This window comes from Schistocerca serialis, chromosome 1 (assembly GCF_023864345.2).
Source record: "Schistocerca serialis cubense isolate TAMUIC-IGC-003099 chromosome 1, iqSchSeri2.2, whole genome shotgun sequence".
In the NCBI taxonomy this organism is placed as follows: Eukaryota; Metazoa; Arthropoda; class Insecta; order Orthoptera; family Acrididae; genus Schistocerca; species Schistocerca serialis.
In genome coordinates this window covers 520,675,481-520,702,859 of record NC_064638.1, presented here as the reverse complement: position 1 = coordinate 520,702,859, position 27,379 = coordinate 520,675,481, and the positions used below count along the sequence as shown (strand labels likewise).

Here is a 27,379-nt window from a genome sequence, read left to right as displayed (position 1 = left end):
TCAGAAACACAAATAAAATCAAAAATAAAATTTAAATAGGCAACAAACATACCATCTCACAGCTTGCATACCATTTCTTGCTAAACGACTGTTTAGCAAATTTATTAATAATTTATGTACTGTTGCAAGAATAAAAGTGAAAACCACCAACCTACAACAATTATTCCTCCTACCGAATTCGTTAAAACAACTTAACCCACTAGTAATGAGTGCCAACTGCAATATGAATGCATCCCAAAGCAGTGTACAGATGCTGCAGCTCACCAGAGTACAGCATTCACAAGGCGAGAATCCATAGTATTTTATATTACTACCCCTATACCACATTTGTACCTCTTCCTCTATAAATAGTATTAGATGTTCACTCAGTCAACCTAAAGGAAACTGGGCGCTCGTTGTATGTAGGGCCTAAACCACATTCATAAAAGAACACCATTGTGGTTTTCGGTGACACAAAATTACAGCCTGTTGGCCACAATTCGAAGAATTTTGTGTTAATATTTGTTATATCGTTATTTTCATTCATTGTAGTCCTAATTTTTCCACTTTTCCGTTTTTCTTGACATTTTAGTAAATTCTAGTTTTTCGTTGTCGGTAATCAGAGTGATTAATAAACAAGCAATACCCGTTCCTATACATTGTTTTGATTGAAATATCGGTCATTTTTAATCTCTTTGATTCTTTTCACTACGCTAGAGAGCCTGTATACAGAGACTTTACGCTAACAGTAATTTCGTCATCGTATTGTTCGCAACACGAAATTTGTCACCTGCTCGATACGGCAGTAAATCAAATTTTTTTCTTAGCAAAGTCAAACTACAGCAAACAAAATGGCTGGAGCTACCAAGGTTATTGGGAGACCAATGCTTAACCAGGAACTCATGGGCGAGAGATTCAAAAAGGACAAGCAGTATTTCCGCATCCGAACTGTGTTCACGCCGAATCTGAAGAGTAAGTAGCAGCAAGCGAGAATTATGGAAAGCTTTTAATTGCTCTCTTTATATATAGAAACTTTATTGATAGTTCATCAACTCAAATTCACAAATCACGAAACATCTAGCTATTATCGGCAGGCAATCTATCCTCCACGAAAAAAATAAAGCGCGAATTCCACAAACAGCTGGGCTCGATTTCTAATGGTCAGCAATTCGATTCTTTTTTCTGATATTTGCTTTCCGTATCTTTAGAAACCACTCTACGTGAATATCTGCGTGATTTCTCCGTGAGAACTTAATTCATTACCTCTCCAGTCCATGCACAGCCTTTGCAAATCCCTCGATTTTAATGGTGGAGTGTTGACTGTAATAAAAATATTTATTTCACAAACCATGTGGCATAGTCTACGTCATACTTCCGATTCCGGATGATAGATAAATACAATTGTCCAGTGTATGTTTCTGTTCTTCTTCACAGTGATATAGGTCCCATTTGTATATGAAAGATATGAAGGACGATCGAAATTTCTATTATAGATTTACAGAACTTGCTTTACTAGTAAGTTCACAATTGGTATGGCACTTGGTTTCCAACAGAAGTGTTCCGTTTGATTTTGTTACAGTCGCAGTGATAAAGGGGGTCAAGTTAACGGTGTGAAATAATGTCTGTTCTGACTGATGTCGCATTTCCCCATTAACTTGAAACATTAAGATATCTCGGTGTAACAGTGAAGCGATTAAATTTTCACAGGTATATCCCAAAAAAACTTATAAAGTAACCGTCATTATACACGGTCAATATTCAGAGATAAGACAGAAACGATCATTCGAAGCCAAAAACGTCTAATAAACATGGGTTCTAAAATGCATAATTTAAGAGCCATGAACACTTGTTGTGTAGAAGAGATGTGATTCACAGTAGCGAAGATGAACGAGGACTCATAGTTTTTGGGGTAAGCGCTTCAGAGCCCATGTTTAATAGACTTTTTTTGGTTCTAATGGTCGGTCCTGTCATATCCTTTAATATTAACCATTCCTCCTGGGAAACCCTGAATAGTTCAAACTAAACAATTCGTTTAAAGTGGACAATGATGTTTCGGGAAAAAAGCGATATTCGTTTTACGAAAAATAAATTAGCTAGCCTGTATTCGTACTGGTGTAATCTTAACGCATTCATTTCCTTTTGTTTTAATTTATTCATTTTTGAAAAGTGTAAATGAGTACATTAAAAAGAACTTTCAATCTTTTGAGTACTCTTTATCTCTTTAAAATCGTTGCTACTTTCTACATGACGCTTACGGTACGCGAATTTTTCGTCAGATTCGTAAGGGATCCATTTTATTGTAGAGCTGCAATTCAAGCAAAACTGATTTATAAACCCGTTAATTGACAACATTTGGACCTTGCACTATTCCACTTCTCGGGCCGCTAATTGACAAAATAAGAAAATCCAAGGCTTTTTTTTTTTAATTTCAGCTGTATCGTATTCCATATTTGTACTACGTATCTCAAGTCTAAAATAAGATATGTAATTATCCGCTGCGTTTTTAAATTCGTTCTTGTTAATCGTCCTCATTTCAGATACGTGAGACGCAAAGAACTGGTTCTATTGACACATGATGGAATGGTTTAATTAAATTTTGAAACTGTCGAATTCTACGATAATGCATGTCTGTGACTTTTTTTCCTTTCCTTTACTGTTTACCGGAGTAGCAGCTTTACCTTAAGCATTTGATAAGGCCTTTACAAGTACCTAAATCTAGTGATCGTGTAAGTGCATTATTTTTCCTTTCAAAATAAGGTACTACACCGTAACAGCAATAAATTTCTCCATCTTATTTCAATATTAAAAGCTACGAGTAGACACAATTCACTTCCATTTAACGTAATTTCTGATGTCTTTAAAGACTTTGCCGACAAAAAATACAGGGTGGATCACAATTAATAGCAAAACTGACGCTGTGAAAGCATACGATAACAGAAGCTAAAGCGTTCTAGTAAACATGTATTCGGAAACAAGGCGTTTGCGACATGATTGCGAATGTGTAGTTACAGGCCGCCACTGAGTTCAACATGAAATATTGTCCTAGATGATACAAATGTTTTCGAAATGTAAACTTTTCAATTACGTCCCCATCTAATTAGGCTTAAATTTTACCCATGGCCTACCTTACCTAGCGCAATGTGAAAAAAGCGATAGGATACATGCATGATGGGGCACAGGTACATTTTGCTGCTAATATGACAGGACATCTAACACGTCAGTACAGTTCATGATAAATAGGGAAGGCATACTGTGTACCTTGGTCACCAAGGTCACCTAACCTCGGCCTTTTGGATTTTTCATTGCAGACTCATCTCAAAAGTGAAGTTTACGGAACTACTTCTGTCACTTTGAAGAACTGGAACAGCGAATTGTAAAATCCTATCAAGATTTACGATCAGAGAGGGGGGGGGGGGGAGGTGACAGGGAGGGGTAGATGCTTGGAACACCTCTGTCGACAACAGGTACGCGTGTACAGTAATGTGTAACGTGTAATTTACTGGAGTAGTATTGTATTTCTTGTTAAGGTAGACCTCGATAGAAATTTGAGCCCAAATTAGTGGGGACTTAGTGGAATGTCTACATTTCGATTACATTCATACTGACTAGAACAATATTTCAAACTGATGTCCGTGGCGGCTCGTAATTACATTTCGCTATTGCCTCACAAACGGATCGTTTTTGCTTTCATCCGTGTCAGTCTTCGCTAGTCAATTTTTTTTTTTTTTATCCTGTACACAAATTTTGCACCCGGGCGCCTCAAGTACTAAGCTTGCCGCTCCGAGTGGACCGCTTGGGCCTTAATCAGAAGTCATGGGATACATCATAATATCGGGTTGGACCTCCTCTTTCCCATCATAGTGCAGCAACTCGTCGTGGCATGGACTCAACAAGTCGTTGGAAGTCCCCGCAGAAATATTGAGAAATGCTGCCTCCATAGCCGTCCACAAATTCGAAAGTGTTGCTAGTGCAGGATTCTGTGCACGAACTGACCTCTCGATTATGTCCCTTTATTGTTCGATGGGATTCATGTCAGACGATGTGCCGAAATCATTCGCTCGAATTTTCCAGGATGCTCTTCAAGCCAAGTGCGAAAAACTGTGGCCAGTGACATGGCACATTGTCATACACAAAGATTCCATCACTGAATGGCTGCAAATGGTCACGAATTAGCCGAAGATAACCATTTCCAGTCAATGATCGGTTCAAACCATTGCGGAGCCGCCATCAGCTTGCACAGTGCCTTGTTGAAAACGGGCCCACTGCTTCGTGGGGTCTGCGGCACACTCGAACCCTACCTCAGCTCTTACGAACTGAAATCTGGGCTCGTTTGAACAGGCGGCAGTTCTTCAATCGTCTAGGTTCCAACCGGAATTGTCACGAGCCCAGGAGAGGCGCGGCAGGCGATGTCGTGCTGTTACCAACCGCGTCTACTGTCACAATCGATTAATGACAAATTTCGTCGCGCTGTCCTAACGGATACGTTCGTCACACGGCCCACAAAGATTTCTGCGGTTATTTCACGCAGGATTACTTGTCTGTTAGTACTGAAAACTCTACGCGAACGCCGCAGTTTTGGGTCGTTAAGTGGAGGCTGTTGGCCACTGCGTTATCCGTGGTGAGAGGTAATGCCAGAAATTTGGTATCCTCGGCACACTCTTGACACTGTGGATCTCAGAATACTGATTTCCCTAACGATTTCCGAAATGAAATGTCCCATGCATGTAGCTCCAACTAACATTCCGCGTTCAAAGTCTGTTAATTCCCGTCGTGCGACTATAATGACGTCGGAAAGCTTTACATGGTAGTCACCTGAGCACAAATCATCGCCCCGTCAATGCACTGTCCTTCTATAGCATATGTACGCGACACTACCGCCATCTGCATTACGTATATCGCTATCTCATGACTTTGGTCACTTCACTGTATAGAATAACGTTAATTCTGATCCAGTTTGATTGTTTCTCATGCTTTTCTTCAACATAAAAATATTTTTAAAGTCGTCTTTGGTCGTGAGGAAGCAGTTCAACCTAAATTAAGGACAAGGACTCGACAAGAAACAGATACAAGCGCAGCCAGCTTGTTTTAAATTGGTACGTGACAGTTTATTCTAGTATCACTCCGATATTAACTGTAGATTCAGTGATTGTCTCCCAACACTTTTGTTTTTATGGGTACGATACGTTTCTATAAACGGGAAAATATTACAGAATTGTTATCGTATGAGCGTACTGTTGTTTGGAAAGGAGTGTATGTTTTACGACTCATTCTACCCATACATTCAGAAAATTTTCCGATTTCTTAAAATATTGCGATATATCGGCCAACCAAATTACAACAAGAATTACGGAGTTCAAACGCATATGCATAAATCAGAAAAACTAAAAAGGAAATGGCATGGAAAACGCTGGGCCCAGGCCCAAAATCACTGCACAGTACTGCCGTTGGGCTATGCATTGAGTGACATCTGACGTGCCTGGATCTAGCATTCATGCGGATTTCGTCGTTACTGAGATGGAGAGTGAAGTGGACCCATCGCAGCCATTAGGCACATCCAATATCCCACAACAGGGCTTGTACCTGAACCTTGCGAAATGTTGATTGAGTTCAAGATACTATATATGATTCACGTTTTCCCTTAAATATCTGCGGCAATGTGCAAAGCTGCTTACGTATTTTTCCTCTCCATATCCCCGACTACTAAGAGTGGTCATGATAGGCGCATAGTATTTGTAATTATATGTTGTCTTTGTAGCAGATATTACAATATAATTTTTTCGAATACGGTATTCAAAGACACGCCGATCCCAAACGTGGTTGTAAGACATCTTGATCGCACGACGTCAACGTCACCAACTTGAGGCTATACGTTGTATGATAAAACAGAATACCTGTAGACATGCATCTACATTTGACGCTAAGTAGAAAACACTAGAAGTTTGTAACAAAATATTTGAAACACATGGTAAAACAAACAGAAAAATCTTTTCAGTCTTCCAGTGAGTAGTGTGGCTTTTAAGATGAGTATTTTTTTCTGTCCACAGGTTGGCTTTCCCAAAGCCTTATCAGCAGAATTGTTGTTAACCGTCTCCGTGATGCACACCTCTTGGTAGCGGTTCATCAGGCGTTAACTGATACATTGTCTTCTGAAACTCTGTGGCCCTACATACTTGAGCTGCGTTGAAGAAATCTGTGGTAGAAACTGAGCTGCTGCTGAGTTAACAACAGAAAGCCTCACGCAAGGTTCCAATGCCACACAAAGGCCGCTGAATTAGGGAACTTCCGTTCGCAAGTAGAACTTATAAAATTCTTGACTATATTTCTGTATGTGAGGACCTACAACACTGGATTCCTAAACTATGGTCCTTAAGTGGTTTAACCTATCGAGTTATACGTCTGCTTCCAGCATCCCTTCCACGAAAGCTTATGTACAACATGTACCATTTAGTCGTGTCTTAGGCTGTTCTGTAGAAATGAGAATCGTATTTAACAAAAGAATCTTCCGTCAGAGACACAATTTTTGCTCACTGGTAGTCTGTCGTTCTGTCGTCGCTTCTTGAATGTACGGCCTACATTTTCTTGTGTTTTTGTGGGTTGCAGAACATTAGAAATATAGAGACAAGTTCCAGTTAAATCACATTCGTTAATTAATTTAGTTCAGTGTTTATATACATCACTTGTCTCAAACTGACAACAATGAAGTTAGCAAGAATAAAATAAGTGAGAGAGAAGAAAAGATATCTAGCACAGAAAGCAATATTATCTGTCCACAAAACGTTTAGCTGTGACGTACCAATCGCTACACTTGTGGCATCCGGGAAATCTTGGCTGTAGCGCAGCATATAGCTCGAACTGCTCCAATGATACATAGGCAGCGGAGAAGGATGACAGACATTCATGTCCTGTTAGGCTCCGAACTCTCACAACAGCTTTTTCCGGTCACTTCTGGGAGTCTAGGTTGTTCAACTCCTTTCCGAGACTTAACCTTTATTCATAGCCCCAGATCAGCTAGGAATGTTATTATCCTTCGAGAATGAACAATGTCAGCTTTTCTGGAGTACGAGATTGTACTGACTTCGGCTTTTGAATGACGTATTTTTGTTTCTTTCTTCCCTACAATTCCACAGTGGAATAGTACGCATTGCAAGCAGATGTCATATAGTTTTCTGCAGTTTTTTTCTGGAAAGGAGTCAGTCACAATTACCTTGACGGACCTCAAATAGGAAAGTCCACTGACATACATAACTTTGATAAAAGACAATTTATCATTTCTTGGTACCTGGGAACAAACATCTCGGAAACGGCGAGTCTGGTCGGCTGTTCTCGTTCGACTATGGTCAGCATCTATATAAAATGGTTTAAGGATCACAAGCACGCGACAAAGTACTGGACGTCCGTTCCTCTTAACAGAATGTAGATGTCCTTGACTTGCCTACTCTGTAAAGAAGTATAGATCTGTGCCAGATTTGACGTCAAATGCTGGTGCAGACAGAAGTGTTTCAGAGCACACTGTTGTCACACGTTGTTGAACGTGAGACTCCACAGCAGATGACCACTGTGTGTCCCCATACAGACCTAACCACATCGTAGTTACCATTGCAGTGGGCACAGGATCAACGATATTAGGCTTTGGATCAGTGGAAACGTGTCACCTGGTTCGACGAATCACGCTTCTCGTAACAGTAGGTCGATTGTCAGGTCCGAATACGACGTCATACAGGGGAATGTGTGCTCAAAACATGTACCACCTCAGAGACGCATTGTACAGTGGTTAGGGGTGGAAGGGGGGGGGGGGAGGATTGAGGGATTAGAATCCAATACCACCCACCACCCCAAACCATAATACCGGGTGCAGGACTAGTATGGCGATGCATAAGGCAACAGTTCAGCAGTATGTCACCAAGGTGTCTCCAGACTCTAATCTGATCATCGTGGTGGTGCACGCAGAATCGGTATTCGTCGGTAGAAACAATTTCTTTCCATTCGAGGGGCAGACGCATGTGGCGTTGACTCACTGGTAAAAGTGGCACTGGACGCTTTGAGGACAGTCCACTCTGCTGCAAATAACGTCGAATGGTACGCGCTGACTCTGCCTTTTGCGCAACAGACCGAATTTGTTGTGATATCGTTCCTGATGTGGCAAAGCAATCCATCACGGCCATGCGCACAGTACGCCTGTCATCACGTGTATTGGTGCACTGAGGTGGGTACAGACGGTCCCATCCATCATTCCTTCCTGTATCCAACGATTATAGATCCGCATCACAGTTGCTTCGTTCAACCCGATACGATTATCGATTTCTCTGAAGGGTTATCCGCAATTCTGTAGGCAACCGTTCTTCCTCAGTCGAACTCGAAAAACGTTCGGTGTCTTCTACGAGGAATACTGAAGCTGCTTACGCAAAACAACCGCACGAAAGAACAATTCTAATACGAGCACACGGCTGTCTCATCCCCCTTTATACTCGTACAGCGTCTGCAAGTGGCGCTGCTGGCGTTGAAATGCTTATCAGGTGTATCTCTCGTTTCCCCCAACGCAAGCTGCAAATTTCTCCTGATTTGAGTGCTTCCTTACTGGTGTTGCATTTTGGGTGGGCAGAAGTGTCTGATAAAATGTGTAGGTGATACAAGATGCGAAATTTACTACACAGAGCTGCCACCCCTGATGGTAATAATAAGCGTATGGCATTGGAGGCCGTGAAACCCTCTGGGGCCGGTTCCGCCGCCGCTCCACAAGTTCTTTAACGCCACTACGGCGACTTGCGAGTGAATGAGGATGAAAGACACACAACATCTCAAGGCAGAGAAAATCCCTGACCCCGCCGGGAAACGAACCCGGGACCCCGTGCGCGGGAAGCGAGAACGCTACCGCAAGACCACGAGCGGCGTACAACCCTGGTGGTAGTTGGAGGTAACTAATGACAGTACCGGCAACACGCGGTCTTTACTTATTTTGTTGAAAGATAACGTCACGGGGACCTCTAAGAAATGGTACAGACGTCGACCTATACGCGACATGAATGTATCGCCTACTGTCCATTTTACCCGCTAAGCGAACCATGATCATGTTGTGTACCTAATAGTATTCCATACAATCACGCCAGGTGCTGGTTCCATATAACGCAGACGAACTGATCTCCTCAGAAGCACCACATACGTAAACGTCCATCGTGGTCCTATATGCAGAACTGGGACTCGTCTGAAAAGATGACGTCGTCGGCTCCTTGTCCAGTCATGCCACTGCGCACGTCACTGTCGATGCGTCCGTTTCTGCTGCCATGTCAGACTACAACAAAGGTCGCTGCAGTGACAGTACGCAGGGCCCCAGACATATTTGCACTCTCTGTGTGGATAACTGTACTGCTACGAAATAGTTCATTTCTCACTTAAAGTGCCTGACATGGCTACACGATGCTGCATGGCCGATCACACAATATATCTGTTCTCATCCTCATTAGTCTCGTGGAACCGTTGAAATCTTCCATGGCGCTGAATTATTGTAGAACGATAATTCGAATCCTCGATGGGCCACAAACTTGACATGAGCTGGAGTACGTTTCTTCTTTTTAATCCTGCCGTTGTCTAATACCGATACGTGCTGGAAGATGTTTGTTCTTTTTATTCGAGATAAGGCACAATCTCGTCACAAACAAACAACATCAATTGAGATCCCTGAATGTGAAACCAGTGTGTGGTATTCCCTTACGAGGGTTGGAACTTTAAAGTGTTCATTTTTGGAACACAGCCTGCGACCAGGTTAGAGAAAAAAGTGGCGGCATTTCCTGCAAGACATTTCCATCATCTTGCAGAGCAGTTCTCCGATGCATATGGCGCAATTGCGACTGATGTGTTCGACTGATAGTGCTGGGGAGGGCTGCACTGCAACACTATCCGAACGTAAGCGTTTGTGACTTCAACTTCATTTCTAAGATCAATGCACTTCACAACACTCTCTTCAGAACTGTTACAGAGTTTCATCGGGTAACAGACCGCTGCAGTTGATCTACGAGGTGTGATCAAAAAATATGGAGAATAATTTTATTAGAAACAAAGTAATGAGCTTACTTGAAATTTGATTTAATCTCTGTCAAAGTATTGTCCTTGGCTAGCAACGCACTTATCCCAAAGTTGAATCCATAACTGGAAGCACTTACAGAAGCCTTCTTTTGAAAGCACGTTAAGCTGCTCTGTCATTTGGACTCCGTCGTCAGGCCACAAGTGGCCCATCGGCACCATCCGACCGCCGTGTCATCCTCAGCAGAGGATGCGGATAGGAGGGGCGTGTTGTCAGCACACCGCTCTCCCGGTCGTTATGATGGTTTTCTTTGACCGGAGCCGTTACTATTCGGTCGAGTAGCTTCTCAATTGGCATCACGAGGCTGAGTGCACCCCGAAAAATGGCAACAGCACATAGCGACTTGGGTGGTCACCCAAGTGCCGGCCACACCCGACAGCGCTTAACTTCGGTGATCTGACGGGAACCGATGTATCCACCGCGGCAAGGCCGTTGGCCCTGCCCTGTCATGACCCTCTCAATTTCGGGAATGGTGTCAAAACGTTTTCTATTAAAAACAGTTTTAATTTTTGGGAGGAGCTAGAAGTCGCGTAGTGTTAAATCTGACGAGTAAGGCGGATGTTGAAAGGCAGGAACTCTTTTTTCGGCCAAAAACTCGTGAATAAAAAGCGAGTTGTGGCAGGGCGCGTTGTTGCGACGAAGAAAGGAAGCCATTGACCCATTTTTCCCTTGTAAAGTTCGTCGTTTGCAGTTGTTCCCCATGGAATAAACTCTGACACACTATGCCCTCGAAATCGCAAAAAAAAGAGAGCGTGGCTGTGACATATGATTTTAACTGTTGTGTCTTATTGGGGCGAGGAAATTCGCTGGTTTTTCATTGGGTACTCTGAGTTTTCGTCTCATGGTCATACCCAAAGACCCACGTTTCATCTTCAGTAACACAGTCGAACATGAAAGCCTGATCTGAATGAAGGTGATTCTTCAACTCCATGCTAACTGACACGCGGTTTTCCTTCTGTTCATCACTCAAACGTCTGCGAACAAATTTTGCATTGAATCGTCTCATTTGCAGATGATCGCTTAAAATGCTTTGCACGAACCCGTACGAGATGTTACGTTCTTTGGTAGCTTTCGAATAGTTATTCGCCTGTTTGAACGAACTATTTTTGGCACTTTGGCATGTTTTCTTCTATTTTTGAGGTTAATGGGCGACCTGAACATTGTTCGCCTTCTACCGACTTATTTTCGCTATTAAATCGCTCATACAACTTGTAAATAGACTTCAGAGTTAGAATATTATCGCCGTATGTTAATGTCAACATTTTATGAATATCTTTGGCACTTTTTGCAACTTGAAACAGAACTTAATGTCCACGCATTGCGCGAAATCCATGATGCGCAACAGACGCGATAAACACAATCTTACACTAGCCTCTCCATACGCTGATGGACGTGCCATAACATATTCCAACTTAACGCTGCCTGTCTCAACAGATCAGGCTATCGAACAAATTGCATTAAATGGTTGTAGCGTCAGCATTTGTTACTAAAACAAATTCATTCACAGTATTTTTGAATCATCTCTCGCCGCGCGGGATTAGCCGAGCGGCCTGAGGCGCTGCAGTCATAGACTGTGCGGCTGGTCCCAGCGGAGGTTCGAGTCTTCCCTCGGGCAGGGGTGTGTGTGTTTGGCCTTAGGATAATTTAGGTTAAGTAGCGTGTAAACTTAGGGACTGATGACCTTAGCAGTTACGTCCCATAACATTTCACACACATTTGAACATTTTGAATCACCTCTCGTATCAACACAGCAAGCGTTGGCGGTGGGTTATACACAGTGCCTGTGACTACTTTGAAGGTCAGCAAAACTTTCAAACATGTATCTGTTTTGTATAAGTTGTAAATAAGAGGGAGGACCGAAAAGTAACGCACAATATTTTCCTCCCCTGGTACTGCAGCTGGAACGTTGAAATTTCACGGCGATGTAGTTTGAAGTTTTGCGTTACAGAGGGTGTTTTGTTTTCATGTGCAGCTCTAGCGAGAGAAGCCTGAACTACGAAACAAATATGGCACACATGCTGCTGTCATCAACTTGTGAAGAGCAGCGAAATGTAGTCAGAAATTTGAGGTGCAAAAGGCATGAACCTGGTGAAATTCACACGGGCATGCCTAGCGTGTATGGGGACGACTTCCTGGATCGTAGCAATCTCTCCACATGGTGTGCATTCCTCCAAGAGGGTCGTGTGACGCTCCTGGAGACCCCACAGAATGTCGGAGTCATTGAGGCAGCAATTTTGAACGACTGGCGTGTGTAACTGCAAACGTTATCGTAACAGTTCAACATTTCCTATTGTGCAGTATGCCATATTATTCATCACACACTGAAATTTCGTAAGGTTAGTGCTCGCTGGGTACCTAAAAACCTGACGGACAACCACAAGTGTCCACGAATGATGACAAGCTTGGCTCATTTAAAGCGTTACACTGCAGAGGGTCACGACTTTCTGAAAGGAATCGTCACTGACGATGATTCGTGGACGTACCGCTACACGCCCAAAACCGAGCAGGCCTCTATGGAGTGAAAATATGTTGATTCTCCACTGTGAAAAAAATACAAAGTGACCAATACTAGAAAAGTGCTTTTGACAGTGTCCTGGGATATGAATGGTGTGTTATTTGTGGAATTTCCTGAGCATGGGACCACTGTGAATAGTGCAGCCTGCACTAAAACTTCGGCTAAGTTGCATCTTGCCCTTGACAAACGCCGAAACACTAATACTGACCGTGTAAAACTTCGTATGACAATGCTCTCCCCCAAGTTGCTGTCCTGTCCTTGAGAAAGTCTCCAGATGTGTGTGGGAGGTGCTCCAATATCCACGGTACAGTCTGGACCTTGCACAGTTGGACTTTCATCTTTTGGTCCTATGAAGAAATTCCCGGCAGGCCAACGCTTTGCGACAGATGCAGAAGTGAAATCAGCAGTCAGCAGATGGCTATACTCCAGCCAAATGGACCTCTACGAACAGTCTACATTGAAACTGATACCCATTGAAACTGATACCACAATGGGCCACTGCGTATTAAGCAAATGCGGAGCCCGTAGCAAATTGTGACGGGGGCCCTTGGTTTGTTTAGGTCTTATGGTTTAGGATATAAAATAAAACAAGATCGTTACAAATAAACTTTTCTCGATTTAATTTCGGAAAATTTAGAAATAATACAAGTTAGAACAATGTCTCTGAGCAAATCGTATTCAATGTTCATTATACTGAGGTCATTTAGACGTTCCTGTCCCATCGCATTTCTTAATTCACTTTTAATGCGCTTTAACGTTTAGGAAGACCGTTCTCCACTGCAGTTGGTGACCATAATAAGTAAATGCGTAAGGCTATTTCTACATTTGGAAAACACGATCCTAACGAATTTTTCATTAAAAATTTGTAAATTTGTAGTTCCAAAGCTTCGTTCTTTTTCCTGTCAATGGCAGTAGCGATATCCGTTTTCAGCAGCACAGGGAACTGTACCAGTTAGTCTCCTAGCGATTCTTGTAAATCATCTGGGTAAGCATTCACGATATTAAGAGTTCTTTTCAAGATCTCTTCTGCTGTAAGAGATTTTAAGTCCCATAATATCCCAGAACATTAGTCAGATGATGGTATTTTTCCATGCGTTTAGCTAATGCAGCCAGTACACTATCAATTATCACAATAAACACCCGAATTTCAAAGTGTTCTCCAGGTGTTTGATTTTCTACAACTTCATCGAGTGTAGTTGACCCACTAAAATGGTCATACTTTGAATTTCGCTAGTTTCTTCTTGACGCTTGACGTTTCTTGCTGATATTCTTCGCAGCTAGTCAGGGATTTGCCTTTTTCCTCAATTTCTGAAAATGTGAACCTCATTGCTTGGATACATTCATGTAACGATATATAAAATGCATATCCGGTGCTCAGATCTTGATCAGATGACTGCAGCTACACGCTAGTCGCTTCTGTTCCATGCCACACACATTATTCCTGCTTCCAACTTACTCATTTTCAAAACCAGTCCACAAACCTCACTGCGGAACTCCTTTTGATGCATAATAGTAGATATGTCGTTCAAAACTTGTTTGATTGTATGAAAACCAGATAAAAGCGCGTTTGTAGCATCAGCTCTGGCCGACTACCTAGTGTCCGATAACCTTTTCAAAATCGGAATTTTAGTACTACCATTTTTCAGTGCTTTCAAAAGAAGGCCCCATCGACAGCTAGAAGCGAAACAAAATGTATAGAGGCTTTTAAGGAAATCAAAGAAAGTTGATGCTTCTGCACAACATTCTGCAGCACACTTGGCGACCAAATTTATTGGATGTGAAAAACAGGGAATACATGCAGCGTACTTAATTCGTACTTCTGAGCCGGTGTACCTGCCACTCATGTTACTGGCACTGTCATAGTTTTGCCCACGACAATCTGTGATATTAGTGCCATTCTCTGTTAAAAAAGAAAGTAAGCTCTGGGAGAGTTGTTCAGCAGTATGACCTTCCATATCCAAAAGTTTCACAAATCTTTTCACTGGTCCGGATGGTAGGATATAGCGTACTATCAGAGTCAGTTGATTTAAGTGAGATATATCAGGAGTAGAATCCAGTGAGACTGAATAGTATTTGAATCTCTTAATTTCGCAAATAATATTATCCAGTATGTCTTATGCTATTAGATGAATTAATTCCCCGCGCATTGTTTTTGACAAATACGACGTATGTCCCTTTCCTTTATTTGCATGTATACGTGTATGTCGGCCAAAAACGCATCAAATTTGACTAGTAATTCTAATAACCCTAAATAATTTTCCATTGTGATGTGAACCAACAATTTCTTCACTACCCTCACTCAGCTAAAATACTTATAGCTGCAACAATTTGTTCTAAGAGTGTTCGCCAATACTTTTGTTCGCTCTCAATTTGACTTACAAGTTGAGAATCGACACGTGCATCCTCGTTCTTTTAGAACAGAGAAATTATCGCTTTTGTATGCGAACTGCTCTCTTCATGTCTCTTCAGCAAAATGTTTGCATTCTTCCATTCATCTAATCCATCTTTCGTAAACCGTATCGAACCGTCAGAATCTGCCACTCTGCAAACAAAACAGAACAGTCGACCTTTGCTTTCTGAATAGTACAACCAATCTCTCACGTAAGTTTTATTCGTTAGTTTATGTGTGAAGAACGAGTTTCTACAGAATCTTATATTTTCATTCAAGACAAAAGACTACTGTTCATATTGAAACACGTATGTAACGCAGCAGCGATGGCGAGGCATTGTAGCATCTGTGACCAGAGAGTATGCGCTTGACCGCGCGAGTGTTGCGAGCGGTTCTCAGTCAGTAGTAGTCTTTGCGAGTTAGTTGTCAGTCGTTGCGAGTCTGTCAGTTCAGTCGTTGCGAGTCTGTAGCTCTGTCTAGTTGAGAGCAGTACTCTGTCTGTAGTCGTCATGCAGAGCGGTCGGTCAGTAGTAGCAGCCCAGTGCGGTTGTGTGATGTAGGCGGTCGGCAACTCTGGTCAAGATGAGCAATAAGGTATACTGTTAATTAATATAATCATTATATAATGAAAAATTTTATTTATTGTAATTATTCTCCAACAAGTCTCCCAATAATAATTTTTTATTTCAAAAGCATTTTCTCAAAAATTTAATTTTTTATTGAACTCAAGATTTCGTTGCACTTCCCATTTCATTCCACTTCTTTTGAAGAAAAATTCCACTAAAATCACAAAAAAAGAGAATATTATTATTTGCAATGCAGTTCCTCCAAGCGGTGCGCAACAACAAGAGCAGATATGTGACATCCATTTATTCTGAGGTAAGACTTTAATTCTGATTGTTTTACACAGGGCCAAAGACCGATATTTCGGTTTAATTGTAATTTCTTGTCACTGAACGGACTTTAAATTTTGTGAAGAATTTATATTTGAGTCAGATTGCGAATTTCATATTTTTGTTGCCATTTTCAGTACATTTCATTGTGGGCAGGTTACGCATAGAGCAATGTCCATCAGCATTTCTAATTAGTATCGTTATTTTCTTTCTTTCAAATTTTTGTGGGGAGGTTACACTTGGCCCCCATTTCTATTAAGTATTGCTATATTTTCTTTCTTTTTTTAAAAAAAAAAATTACGGTGGGGAGGTTACACATGGCGACACCCAGTCCAGGATCGTATTTCGTTGAGAGTCTTTTGAGCGACAGTCAGATATCTGCTCTTATTTGCTTAGATAATTAGGATTTGGCGCAACGCTTTTAATAATATTGTGACTTTCTTTCTACAGGTCAACGGCAATTTGCTACTTTGTTGTATTTGTGTGTTGCTTTTGCTTTGTGCTTATTTGCTTTGTGAAAAATTTTGACTATTGTAAAAATGCCGCGAAAGACTGTGAATAGTGTATCGCGAAGTATTGTGAATGAAATTACCGACTTAAACAACGTGACCGATAGTAATTGTGATACGCAACGTAATGATGACAATCCTGCGTTCACTAACAATCAGTGCATTCCAACCACTAATGATGACTTTCACCTTAATGATGAACAAACGAACTCAATTGTCTCGTCTGTTAACGTGACGACAATTGATGACGCAGAATGCTCTATGGTAATGAGCGCTGCAGAGCTTAACACACCCGATTTGGAAAATTCAAGTAACGTACAGGCAAATTTGTCTAAAGAAAGTGATCAGGATACACAAAGTACGACGGATTTATTTAATTCCGGAACAGTGTCTGACAATGTACAACCGACTGATAAACGTTTTTGTAAATTACAGAATGACCAAATGGTCACACAAAACGCGACAATTGTAGATACACCATCAAACAGTAGTGAGAATAAAGTAGGTAATGTTACTTTGGAACAATTTATGACAATAATGCTACAGTCTAAGAACAAACAAGATAACGAAAATCTCAAACAACAACTCAATGAACAGGTCAAACAACTTAGTGAACAAATTACAGCCGTTGTCGCGCAGTGCCATGACACTAAGGAACAGTTGCGCGTGGAAATTGAGGCTTGTTCACAAAAAAATAGCGAAGAAATAAAGTCGGTTGCGCAAGAATTAAGGGAAATGCAAACAGCCGCAACAAATACACTCAGAGACGAAATTAGCGGAGTCGCCAAACAGTGCTCTGAAAAAGCTACACAATTACGGGACGAGTTTAGAGCAATGACGGTAGAACTTTCGCGCACTATGGACGCAAAGATAGACACGAAATTCGAACAGCAGAACACTCAGATTAACGAGCGCTTTAATCAGCACATACAGAACAGTGATACGCGTTTCCGCAGATTTATTCAGGATCAAAACAAAGTAAAACGACAAGTCATGGAAACAATCACTGCACAAAGACAAGAGGACAAACGTAAAATATTCGCGAAAGCGAAGACGTATGTAGACAATAATATTACTACAGTGTCCGACAAAATTAATACCATAGAACAATTGAACGCGGAATTACGGGATGAAATTTCTGACCTTAAATCAAAAACAGATACACACACAGTAAATATTCAAACAGTGACAGATAGATTCGAACAACTAGATCTAACACAGGATTGTGATGTCATCAAAGCTGATGTTAAAAAACTGAGCGAAACTACGCGCAAGTTGCAAAAACAGATTAATGCGTCTGATTCTAAAACCGATGATCAGGTTAAAATACTGACTGAAAAATGTGATGAATTGGCCAGTCGTATTGATGTTATCGAAAATACTAATGACAATAAATCAGACGATACTGCACCGGTTTCATTTATCCAAACGCCTGAATTTCAAAATTTACAGCAGACTATTAATGAGATCGATTCATCTAACAACACGTTACGTAGGAAGTTATCAAATTTACAACAAGAAGTAACAGAAATGAAAAACACTTCTGTTAATAATACACAACAGACGCCACTTTATGAACATGTGTCAGAGTCACGCAGCGTGTATAATGTGAGCAATTTGCAGCAACTACGCGACTTAAAATCCGAAAAGCCACGCGACTTAAAATCTGAAAAGCTACGCAACTTGAAATCCGAAATGACACAGACGAACAGATTCACACACAAACCTGAACGTGTTATCAAACTGAGTGACGAGAACGTAGATTATAAGCAATTAGCATTTGTAAGAAAATGTAAGGAATTTAATAATGGCAGAACACAGATACACGATTTGCACTGTATACGACAATTTATCTTTGTACATTCACCGCTATTATCGGTAATGGAGAAACTAGCTTTGAACCAGATGCGACAATTTATTTTTGTATTTACAACAGCATTGCCTATAATGAAGAAACCAGAATTAACTTGGATACAACTATTTGCTTTTGAATTTATACCGCTATTGCCTGTAACGCAAAAGCTAAAATTTATTTGCAGTGCGTAATTGACCTCAGGGGATTCATTACGCTTTAATGAATATGTGCCGTAGCGAGCATAGGGCCCCGAGCTGTAGTAGTGCTGTTTCATCTTTAGTTTTCTGCACTGCTGCCTTTTCTTCTACTATCCTTTATATCTATCCAAACTGCTCTTTAACTATTGCTCTACCTAGTATTAAGAAACGTATGTAATGAAAACCGGATACGACAAATCTTTTACCGAATGTGACAATTTTCAGTAGGCACTCCAGTACCGCCGTAATTTTAATTACAGATAAAATCGTAATCATCAGTATGTATAAAATTTTGAGCAGTCGGAACCATATTTTTGTAACAATAGATGTTTTTCACCACAATAGCATGAAAGTCAGCCGCTTAGCATACGTAACCAACAATGCAGTCTACAAGGTCAACCAAACTTTAATGTTTCGCCGCGTGCACGTATAGTCCCAGATCCAACAAATAGTAACGCATGGCAGCAAAGAAATAACTACGTACAGACAACACACTATTTCAACTCGCATCGCTATGCGCCGTATAGAAATTACTATCATGACAGACGTAAAAATGATGAGCACAATTTTCAGCGTACATTTAATAACAGTCGATCTTTTCAGCAGCAAGAACATTAGCAACAACACATTATCATGAATGATCCAGACAATAGGTGTCATCCATAGCGTAACACGTCAGTATGAAATAACAGAACAGTTCATACAGTGGATATGCCACAACATTCTCCCGTAAATAATAACACGTACGATAGAATTTAACCAGATACAGCACAGATTGCATACTACAGTAACGCAAACATTACTTTTGACACGCAGAATTTTGTTCACGAGAATGTTATTTGAAACATGCTTTATTGAATGCTCTACTTTTATCGCACCCAGATCTCACCAGAAATTTTTCCATTGCCACTGACAGCTCTAACACCGCTTTAGGTGTACATATTTTTCAGGAAATTGAAGAAGATGGTTCTACAGTAATTAAAGACATCGCATTTGCAAGTCGCATTTTGTCACCCGCTGAACGAAATTATTCCGTTACAGAACTGGAAACATTATGTGTTGTATGGGCTTTCACGAGATTTCGGCACTTTCTTTATGGCAGACATACCACCGTTTACACAGACCATAGAGCTATACAACTTTTACTTTCAGCTAAATTCACTCACGACAGGTTAAGCAGATGGAAACTATATTTACAGGAATTTAATTTTACAATAGTTCACATTCCCGGTACGCAAAATGTTATAGCAGACGCACTATCGCGTTCTCTCAGTAACAATCAGCAAGACGTAGCAACCAACTTCTGCAAAGCAAATTTCAGTGTCATGTACATTCAGCAGGTTGCATTTGAAAATTTTATTTCATCGTCATTACAGGACATAGCACAAGAACAAAATAAGGACAATGTGTGGAAAGAAATTAAACACCTTTGGCAAGATAGGAAAAATGTTACGATTAGGAACCACTACACTGTACGCAATGACATTCTGTTTCGCCGCTCTCATCCTGACAGCAACATTTGGTTATTATGCATTCCTGACGAACTGGTTAACAAACTAATTTGGTACACTCATTTAAGTTACGCACATTACGGAGCACGAAAATGTTTTCTTATACTGAGACAGAACTGTTATTTTACCAACATGGAAAAACGTATACGACGAGTTTTAGCGTCTTGTAAAATTTGCCAGAAAGCTAAATCAGACACCACTTCACATATTCCTCCTTTATATCCCATTATACCTGTTAAATTAAGACACATGGCCGCTGTAGATATTTTTGGTCCGATTCCGAGAACTAACAGAGGTTTTTGCTACATATTTGTCGCTGTTGAGCTCACTGCAAAATTTGTTACTTTCACTCCATTACGCAAAGCTACTGCTAAAACTGTTTCAAATGCATTTATAAAACATTTTCTATCTCATGTAGGGCATGTAATGAAAGTAATTTCCGACAATGGATCACAATTTCGTAGTAGTATATGGACACGCATGTTACGAGCTAGAAACATTTCTCCGATTTATATATCCAAGTACCACGCTTCTTCGAACCCCTGTGAAAGATTAATGAAAGAAATTGGTAAGCTGTGCCGAATATACTGCCACAAAAGACATATTGATTGGGATACACACATACTCTCATTCCAAGATGTAATTAATTCCATTCCAAATGAATCCACTATGCTATCTCCGACTGTTATACTGAAAAACGTTGAACCACCGAACAAAATTAAAGAATTAATAGAATTCCCCAAAAATCGTCGCCTACGACACCACGAAATAATTGACATTGCGCTGAACAACATCAAACGTGCCGCAGAGCGCCGGAGAAGACAGCAAAAACAGGTTTGTACACGCCGCGACTTTCACGTTGGACAGAAGATATTAGTACGTACACACTATTTATCCAGCAAATTAAAAGGTAAGTGCAGTAAATTTGAACTTCTATACGCAGGTCCGTATCGGATTCGCAGCATCCCTCACCCCAATGTTGTACACGTCGAAACTTTGAGAACCAGAAAATCGAAAGGCAATCACCATATCTCAAACATTAAACCGTTTATTGAGTGAAACCACTGTATGATTCAACACACTATGATGCCATTTACTAATGCAATTAATTCACCTGACTAATTACTGATGATTATCGTATTTTTTTTTCTTGGCAAGTGCCCGGCAAGGTAAGGTTAGCAGGTTGCTTTTCTTGTCGTTACACATCAGACCGTGCACATTTTCCATTTTTTTGTGTATATGACTGTACTCCAGTTTTGTTTGTATGCACTATGAAATAGTTAAGATATAACACACACCAGTCGACTTTGACATTTTTTTTTTTGCCTTATGACATCTCAACATCGTGACTGTTTCACATTTTTTTTTGCTACTGCATTGTATAATTCTGTGTACATTTTTTCGCATCCGAACACTGTCAATGTCTTGGACATATTACGTTTTCTGTCATGTTATGCTGTATGGTTAATTGTGTCACCATAAACCAGTCATTATTTAGTGGGTATAGGATTTAAATGCAAGACATTAATCTTTGTTCATCAATTTCAGAAAGGAATGATGATTCCAAGAAATAAATTTAACATAAATGGGAATTTCACCTACGGAATAAACGAAAGGAGATGCAATAACTTTATGAGGAAGAGTAAAGGGATCAGGATTAACAAGCATTAACAAGACTATACTATACTCATCACAGAATAGCAGTCTTAACTAATTTTTTCTTTCAGAATACAAGGTGATTGATGCAGGCTGTCAGAGAGAACTACACATCTTAATTTTAGTGATGAAATATGCTAGAGATAAGGAATAGTTATGTAATGAGTAATGAAGTGATTTTTTGCAGATGATAATGAATACTGATGAATAATGATGAAGGATATGCTGTTATGAATAATGAAGTTTTTCTTTACAGGTGGTGATAATAATGAAGTTATGATAATATGGATAATGAAGTGATGGATAATGAAGTTTTTTCTTTACAGATGAGGATAATGTTGAAGTTATGTATTTATGCTACGTAGTTATTTAAGTATTTGTTGCAGTTTGCTTTGACAGCAGGTGTTACATTGCATAGTAGGATGACGGAAAGTTTTGGAAAGGACAGCTATGGAACACATTTTATACACATTTCACTACTTGTTAATTCGAAGTTCACTACTTTTCAGCATAGTGTGCGTTTCTTCTTTCAGGTCAATAGTCCGTTTTTGTATTTTTTCCAGGAGAAGTTTTTCATGACACTTACTAAACCTGTTACTTATTATACCTGTTCTAGTACTTGCATTTTTATATTTTTTACCCATTTGTGTTTATCATTTATAAATGTGATCACATGTACTGCCTTGTTACATAATCTTGCTACAGCTGACTCATGACGAATGACGTTACCTATCCTCATTTGCAGCAATAGGTCAAAAGCAAAAAGTATTATGCCTCAGCAATTAATTATCGATCCCAACGCAATGCATTGCTACCAAAAAAAATGTATTACCAGTCCCACATAATGTCACTAGTTTATGATAATTCTGAATAATACTGATCAACTCTGAATAGCATGTCACTCGAGTAATGACCTCTTAATGAGACTATATTCAAAATAATGCTTTGTCACTAGCTAATAACTGCCACTGTTTATTGTAATGCCTGTGATTACTAATGATTTGACTGTAATTAACTGATTTTTAATAATGACTTTGTAATGATCTGAATAATACTGAATGATGAACTATGTTTTATTCTATTCAATACTTGATGGCCACTGAGTGCCAATAATTAATGTCAATCAACGAAATTGTTATTAATTATGCCATTAATTAACTCTTGTTTTCAATGTTCATACTTTGTTGTTGGAAATGAATGTGACTGTTTCATAATGCTTTGTAATTAGGAAAAGACTAATGATTCTTAATAGATTGGAATGACACATAATTAATTAACTATGGTACTGTTTAATAATGCTTTGTAATTAATTAAGGCTAATAATTCTTAATATATTGAAATGACAAATGATCAATTAATTAACTGTAATTATACAAATGATTAATTAACTGTAATTAGACAAATGATTAATTAACGACAAATGATTAATTAACTGTAATTATACAAATGATTAATTAACTGTAATTAGACAAATGATTAATTAATGACACATGATTAATTAACTGTAATTAGGAAAAGGCTAATGATTCTTAATTATACACTGTAACTGGAAAAGAATGCGATTATTTAATAATGCTTTGTAACCAGGAAAAGAAGGCTACTGATTCTATGTAAAACAATTAATGAACATTTTTCTGTAATACTACATACTTGGTACAGAAATGTTCAATAACTGGGCTATGAATGCCACGAACTATCAATGAAGACTGTAATTGTCAATATTATGTGACTTGATGTCCTTCACCTCATAAGCTGACTACCCTGAATTACTGCAATGTCCATTTGTCCTGTTTATCCCAGTGATCCTGGAGCACTATATTTGGTTTTGCACTAATTCTACGTTGGTGTGCCTTGTAAGAGTGTGGTGTTGACACGACATGCTGTCCACCACCATGAGCGATGAAGACATTATTATGGTCCCACTGTTTGGTGTACCTAATGTACTGCCAAAATGAAAACATGGAACATTACTACGACAGTTCAGTGTCTTGGCTACACTGATAAATTCTGATGGGAAAAGAACTTCAAGTTGTGTCACTTGGTGTTGTACTACTGTGGAAAGATATGGACTTTCGGAGCAGCTGTGTGCAATCTAAAGTGCTACAACCATGATGCAATCCTTCCCTTTCCTATCCTGATTCTTGTCACATAAAAAAAAAAAAATTTTTTTTTGGTAACATCATTTATGTTCATAGGTTATACATTTTTCGATTCGCTAAACTCCAGTGTGAGTACACTTATGTCACTGGTCGACATGATGTTTGCCATTATGTTTATTTGTTGTGAAAATACTAAAGACATTTTTCAGTGCATGTGCACTTTGGACATGAATTTTTTTTTTTTTGCCATTATGTTTATTTGTTGTGAAAATGCTAAAGACATTTTTCAGTGCATGTACACTTGTCAACATAATATTTTTTGCCAGTCTGTTTATTTGTTCTGAATATGCTAAAGAATTTTTTCAGTGCCTGTGCACTTTGTTATCTGTCAAATAATTTGTATATACTTTTCTGATTTGCTACTATGTTTTGTACTCACATTTTGTCTTTGTCTGATATATTTTGTACTTAGTGCGTGTGCACAACATTTACTTTATGTACTACATCTAATTATTCTTGCCAGTCTGTTTATTTGTTCTGCATATGCTAAAGAATTTTTTCAGTGCCTGTGCACTTTATCTGTCAAAAAATTTGTATATACTTTTCTGATTTGCTACTATGTTTTGTACTCACATTTTGTCCTTGTCTGATATATTTTGTACTTAGTGCGTGTGCACAACATTTAAATATTCTGTAAGTTGTAGGATTTTGTTAATTAAAGAAAAATTTTGCCGCGCTTGGCAAGTCCAAATGACTCACCATCGCTGCCAAATTTTTGCCCCCCGAGTGGAGGGTTATGAAACACGTATGTAACGCAGCAGCGATGGCGAGGCATTGTAGCATCTGTGACCAGAGAGTATGCGCTTGACCGCGCGAGTGTTGCGAGCGGTTCTCAGTCAGTAGTAGTCTTTGCGAGTTAGTTGTCAGTCGTTGCGAGTCTGTCAGTTCAGTCGTTGCGAGTCTGTAGCTCTGTCTAGTTGAGAGCAGTACTCTGTCTGTAGTCGTCATGCAGAGCGGTCGGTCAGTAGTAGCAGCCCAGTGCGGTTGTGTGATGTAGGCGGTCGGCAACTCTGGTCAAGATGAGCAATAAGGTATACTGTTAATTAATATAATCATTATATAATGAAAAATTTTATTTATTGTAATTATTCTCCAACAAGTCTCCCAATAATAATTTTTTATTTCAAAAGCATTTTCTCAAAAATTTAATTTTTTATTGAACTCAAGATTTCGTTGCACTTCCCATTTCATTCCACTTCTTTTGAAGAAAAATTCCACTAAAATCACAAAAAAAGAGAATATTATTATTTGCAATGCAGTTCCTCCAAGCGGTGCGCAACAACAAGAGCAGATATGTGACATCCATTTATTCTGAGGTAAGACTTTAATTCTGATTGTTTTACACAGGGCCAAAGACCGATATTTCGGTTTAATTGTAATTTCTTGTCACTGAACGGACTTTAAATTTTGTGAAGAATTTATATTTGAGTCAGATTGCGAATTTCACGTTTCTGTTGCCATTGTCAGTACATTTCATTGTGGGCAGGTTACGCATAGAGCAATGTCCATCAGCATTTCTAATTAATATCGTCCTTTTTCTTTTTAAAAAATTGTGGGGAGGTTACACTTGGCTCCCATTTGTATTGAGTATTGTCATTTTCATTCCTTTTAAAATTACGGTGGGGAGGTTACAATATGCTGAACTTTACTACTTCCTTTCATAATCCAATAATCTCTGTCAAAGTTGTTTGGCCACTCCCCAATATCGTTAGAATACATTTTACTTTCACTTTGTGTTCCACTTGCACAAGATGCATTAACATCAGAAGCCTGTAACTTTTTTCGACTTGAAACTTCCTGGCAGATTAAAACTGTGTGCCCGACCAAGACTCGAACTCGGGACCTTTGCCTTTCGCGGGCAAGTGCTCTACCATCTGAGCTACCGAAGCACGACTCACGCCCGGTCTCACAGCTTTACTTCTGCCAGTATCTCGTCTCCTACCTTTCGACTTCTCTTTGTCTTGAAGATGAAGTCTCTGGCCCGATAGGACTTCCTATGCTTTTCACTTCAGTTTGGCTTGGAGACGATATGGCTGATCTGGGAACACTTGCCGTCTGTTCAGCTGCTGTATCACTTGTGGAAAACGTAACAACATAGGAAAAAGTTGCATATTCTGATGAATCTTCTGTAGTATAACTATCATCCTTACAATCAACCACAACTTTTGTATTTTGTACTTCATTTTCTGTAAATTCGGCAAAATAATTCTGAACATTAAAAAACTTAGTGTACGTGTTTTAGATATAACAGCATGAGTCATTCTTTCCTTTTCATCTTTTGCTTTACGCTTTGCACTTCCAGAAGCATAGTGGCGTCCATTATCTCTCTGTCTGCTGCTCATGGTCGTTAGCTCGATCTGTGCTGAAGGGAAAATAAGTTACAAACCAAATGGAGAACTACTATTTAACAGGATTGCGTAAAGTGTAAGTATCATAAATAATATACGTCCATTTTCTACAGAAGCGCCGGCCGCGGTGGCCGAGCGGTTCTAGGCGCTTCTGTCCGAAACCACGCGGCTGCTGCGGCCGCACGTTCGAATCCTGCTTCGGGCATGGATATGTGTGATGTCCTTAGTTTAGTTGGGTTTAAGTAGTTCTAAGTCTAGGGGAATGATGGCCTCAGATGAAAAGTCCAATAGTGCTCAGAGCCATTTGAACCATTATTTTCTGTAGAAGCTAGTGCCAGTTGACTGCGCAAATGCTAAACTATATTATGAGAGTTTTTCACCCATAGAGCTTTTGCGAATGATACGTGCCGTGCAAGCAGAAGCGAGAGTCTGCTCACTAGCACTATACGAGAGTAGAGCGAAACCGATAGTCGCCTTCCAAGAGTTTAGACCATTACAGCTTCCCGCCTATCGAGATCTATTGAATCTCCGCCCATAAAAATTATGCAGGAAGAAGAAAAAATCGAGTTGAGAGTGAGCTCAGCTGTTATCTACCCATCAATACAAACTCTCGCACGTCTTTAAATTATTCGCAATTAGCGTTCTCGGCAAAACTTCATCTACTTGGCTTCATATTTTAAGGAAAGCACGCTGGTAAAATGTCGGTTCCCAGAAACGACGTAGCTTGAGAATGTGGGCCATATAATGAAAGTATGCAGTCGAGACCTGACTGTACTCGTGCGCACTGGTTGTTCGCCACTATCTCTGCCACATTGCAGCGATTTTCAGCCTAAGCGCGAAGTACATAGGTAACCTCGACTTAACGGTTACCCACGAGCTACAGCGCGGCAGCTCCTGGATTTGAATGGAAAGACGGTCAAATTGAAATGGCTGAATGTAAAATAGTGCGAGCTAGTAAAGACATGACTGACTAAAATCATTATTTTAAGGCTATTTCGCATGCAAAGGGAAGTATATGGGCTTCTCTCTGCGCTCTTATTTATATGTTCCAGTTTCGTTGCAGATATCATAGACAATTTCCAAATGAAGATGCAAATAATTGACTGGCGTTCGATGCTTCTTTACAACCTCCAATGGTGGTAAGTACAACGGACGGATTTGTCTTCACATTGACCGCATCCAAGCCCGTCCATTGCGAGGAGGGAATGTCTGAGACAAGCCCGGACTTATTTCTGTCGTCGGAGAAATGAGAACGACTGAAAACAACACATTAATAAACACTCTTTGCTAAAA

At 39.9% G+C, this 27,379-nt stretch overlaps 1 protein-coding gene across 1 annotated transcript in view; it reads left to right on the top strand.

Annotated features, from left to right (window-relative positions):
• The first annotated feature begins 830 nt into the window (after nucleotides 1–830).
• Nucleotides 831–27,379, top strand: part of LOC126486160 (protein FAM183A-like) — a 44,532-nt gene continuing 17,983 nt past the window's right edge. The window contains exon 1 of the mRNA XM_050108932.1: nucleotides 831–951. Within this exon, the coding sequence (XP_049964889.1) occupies nucleotides 831–951 (121 nt within the window). The remainder of the gene's footprint in view (nucleotides 952–27,379) is intronic.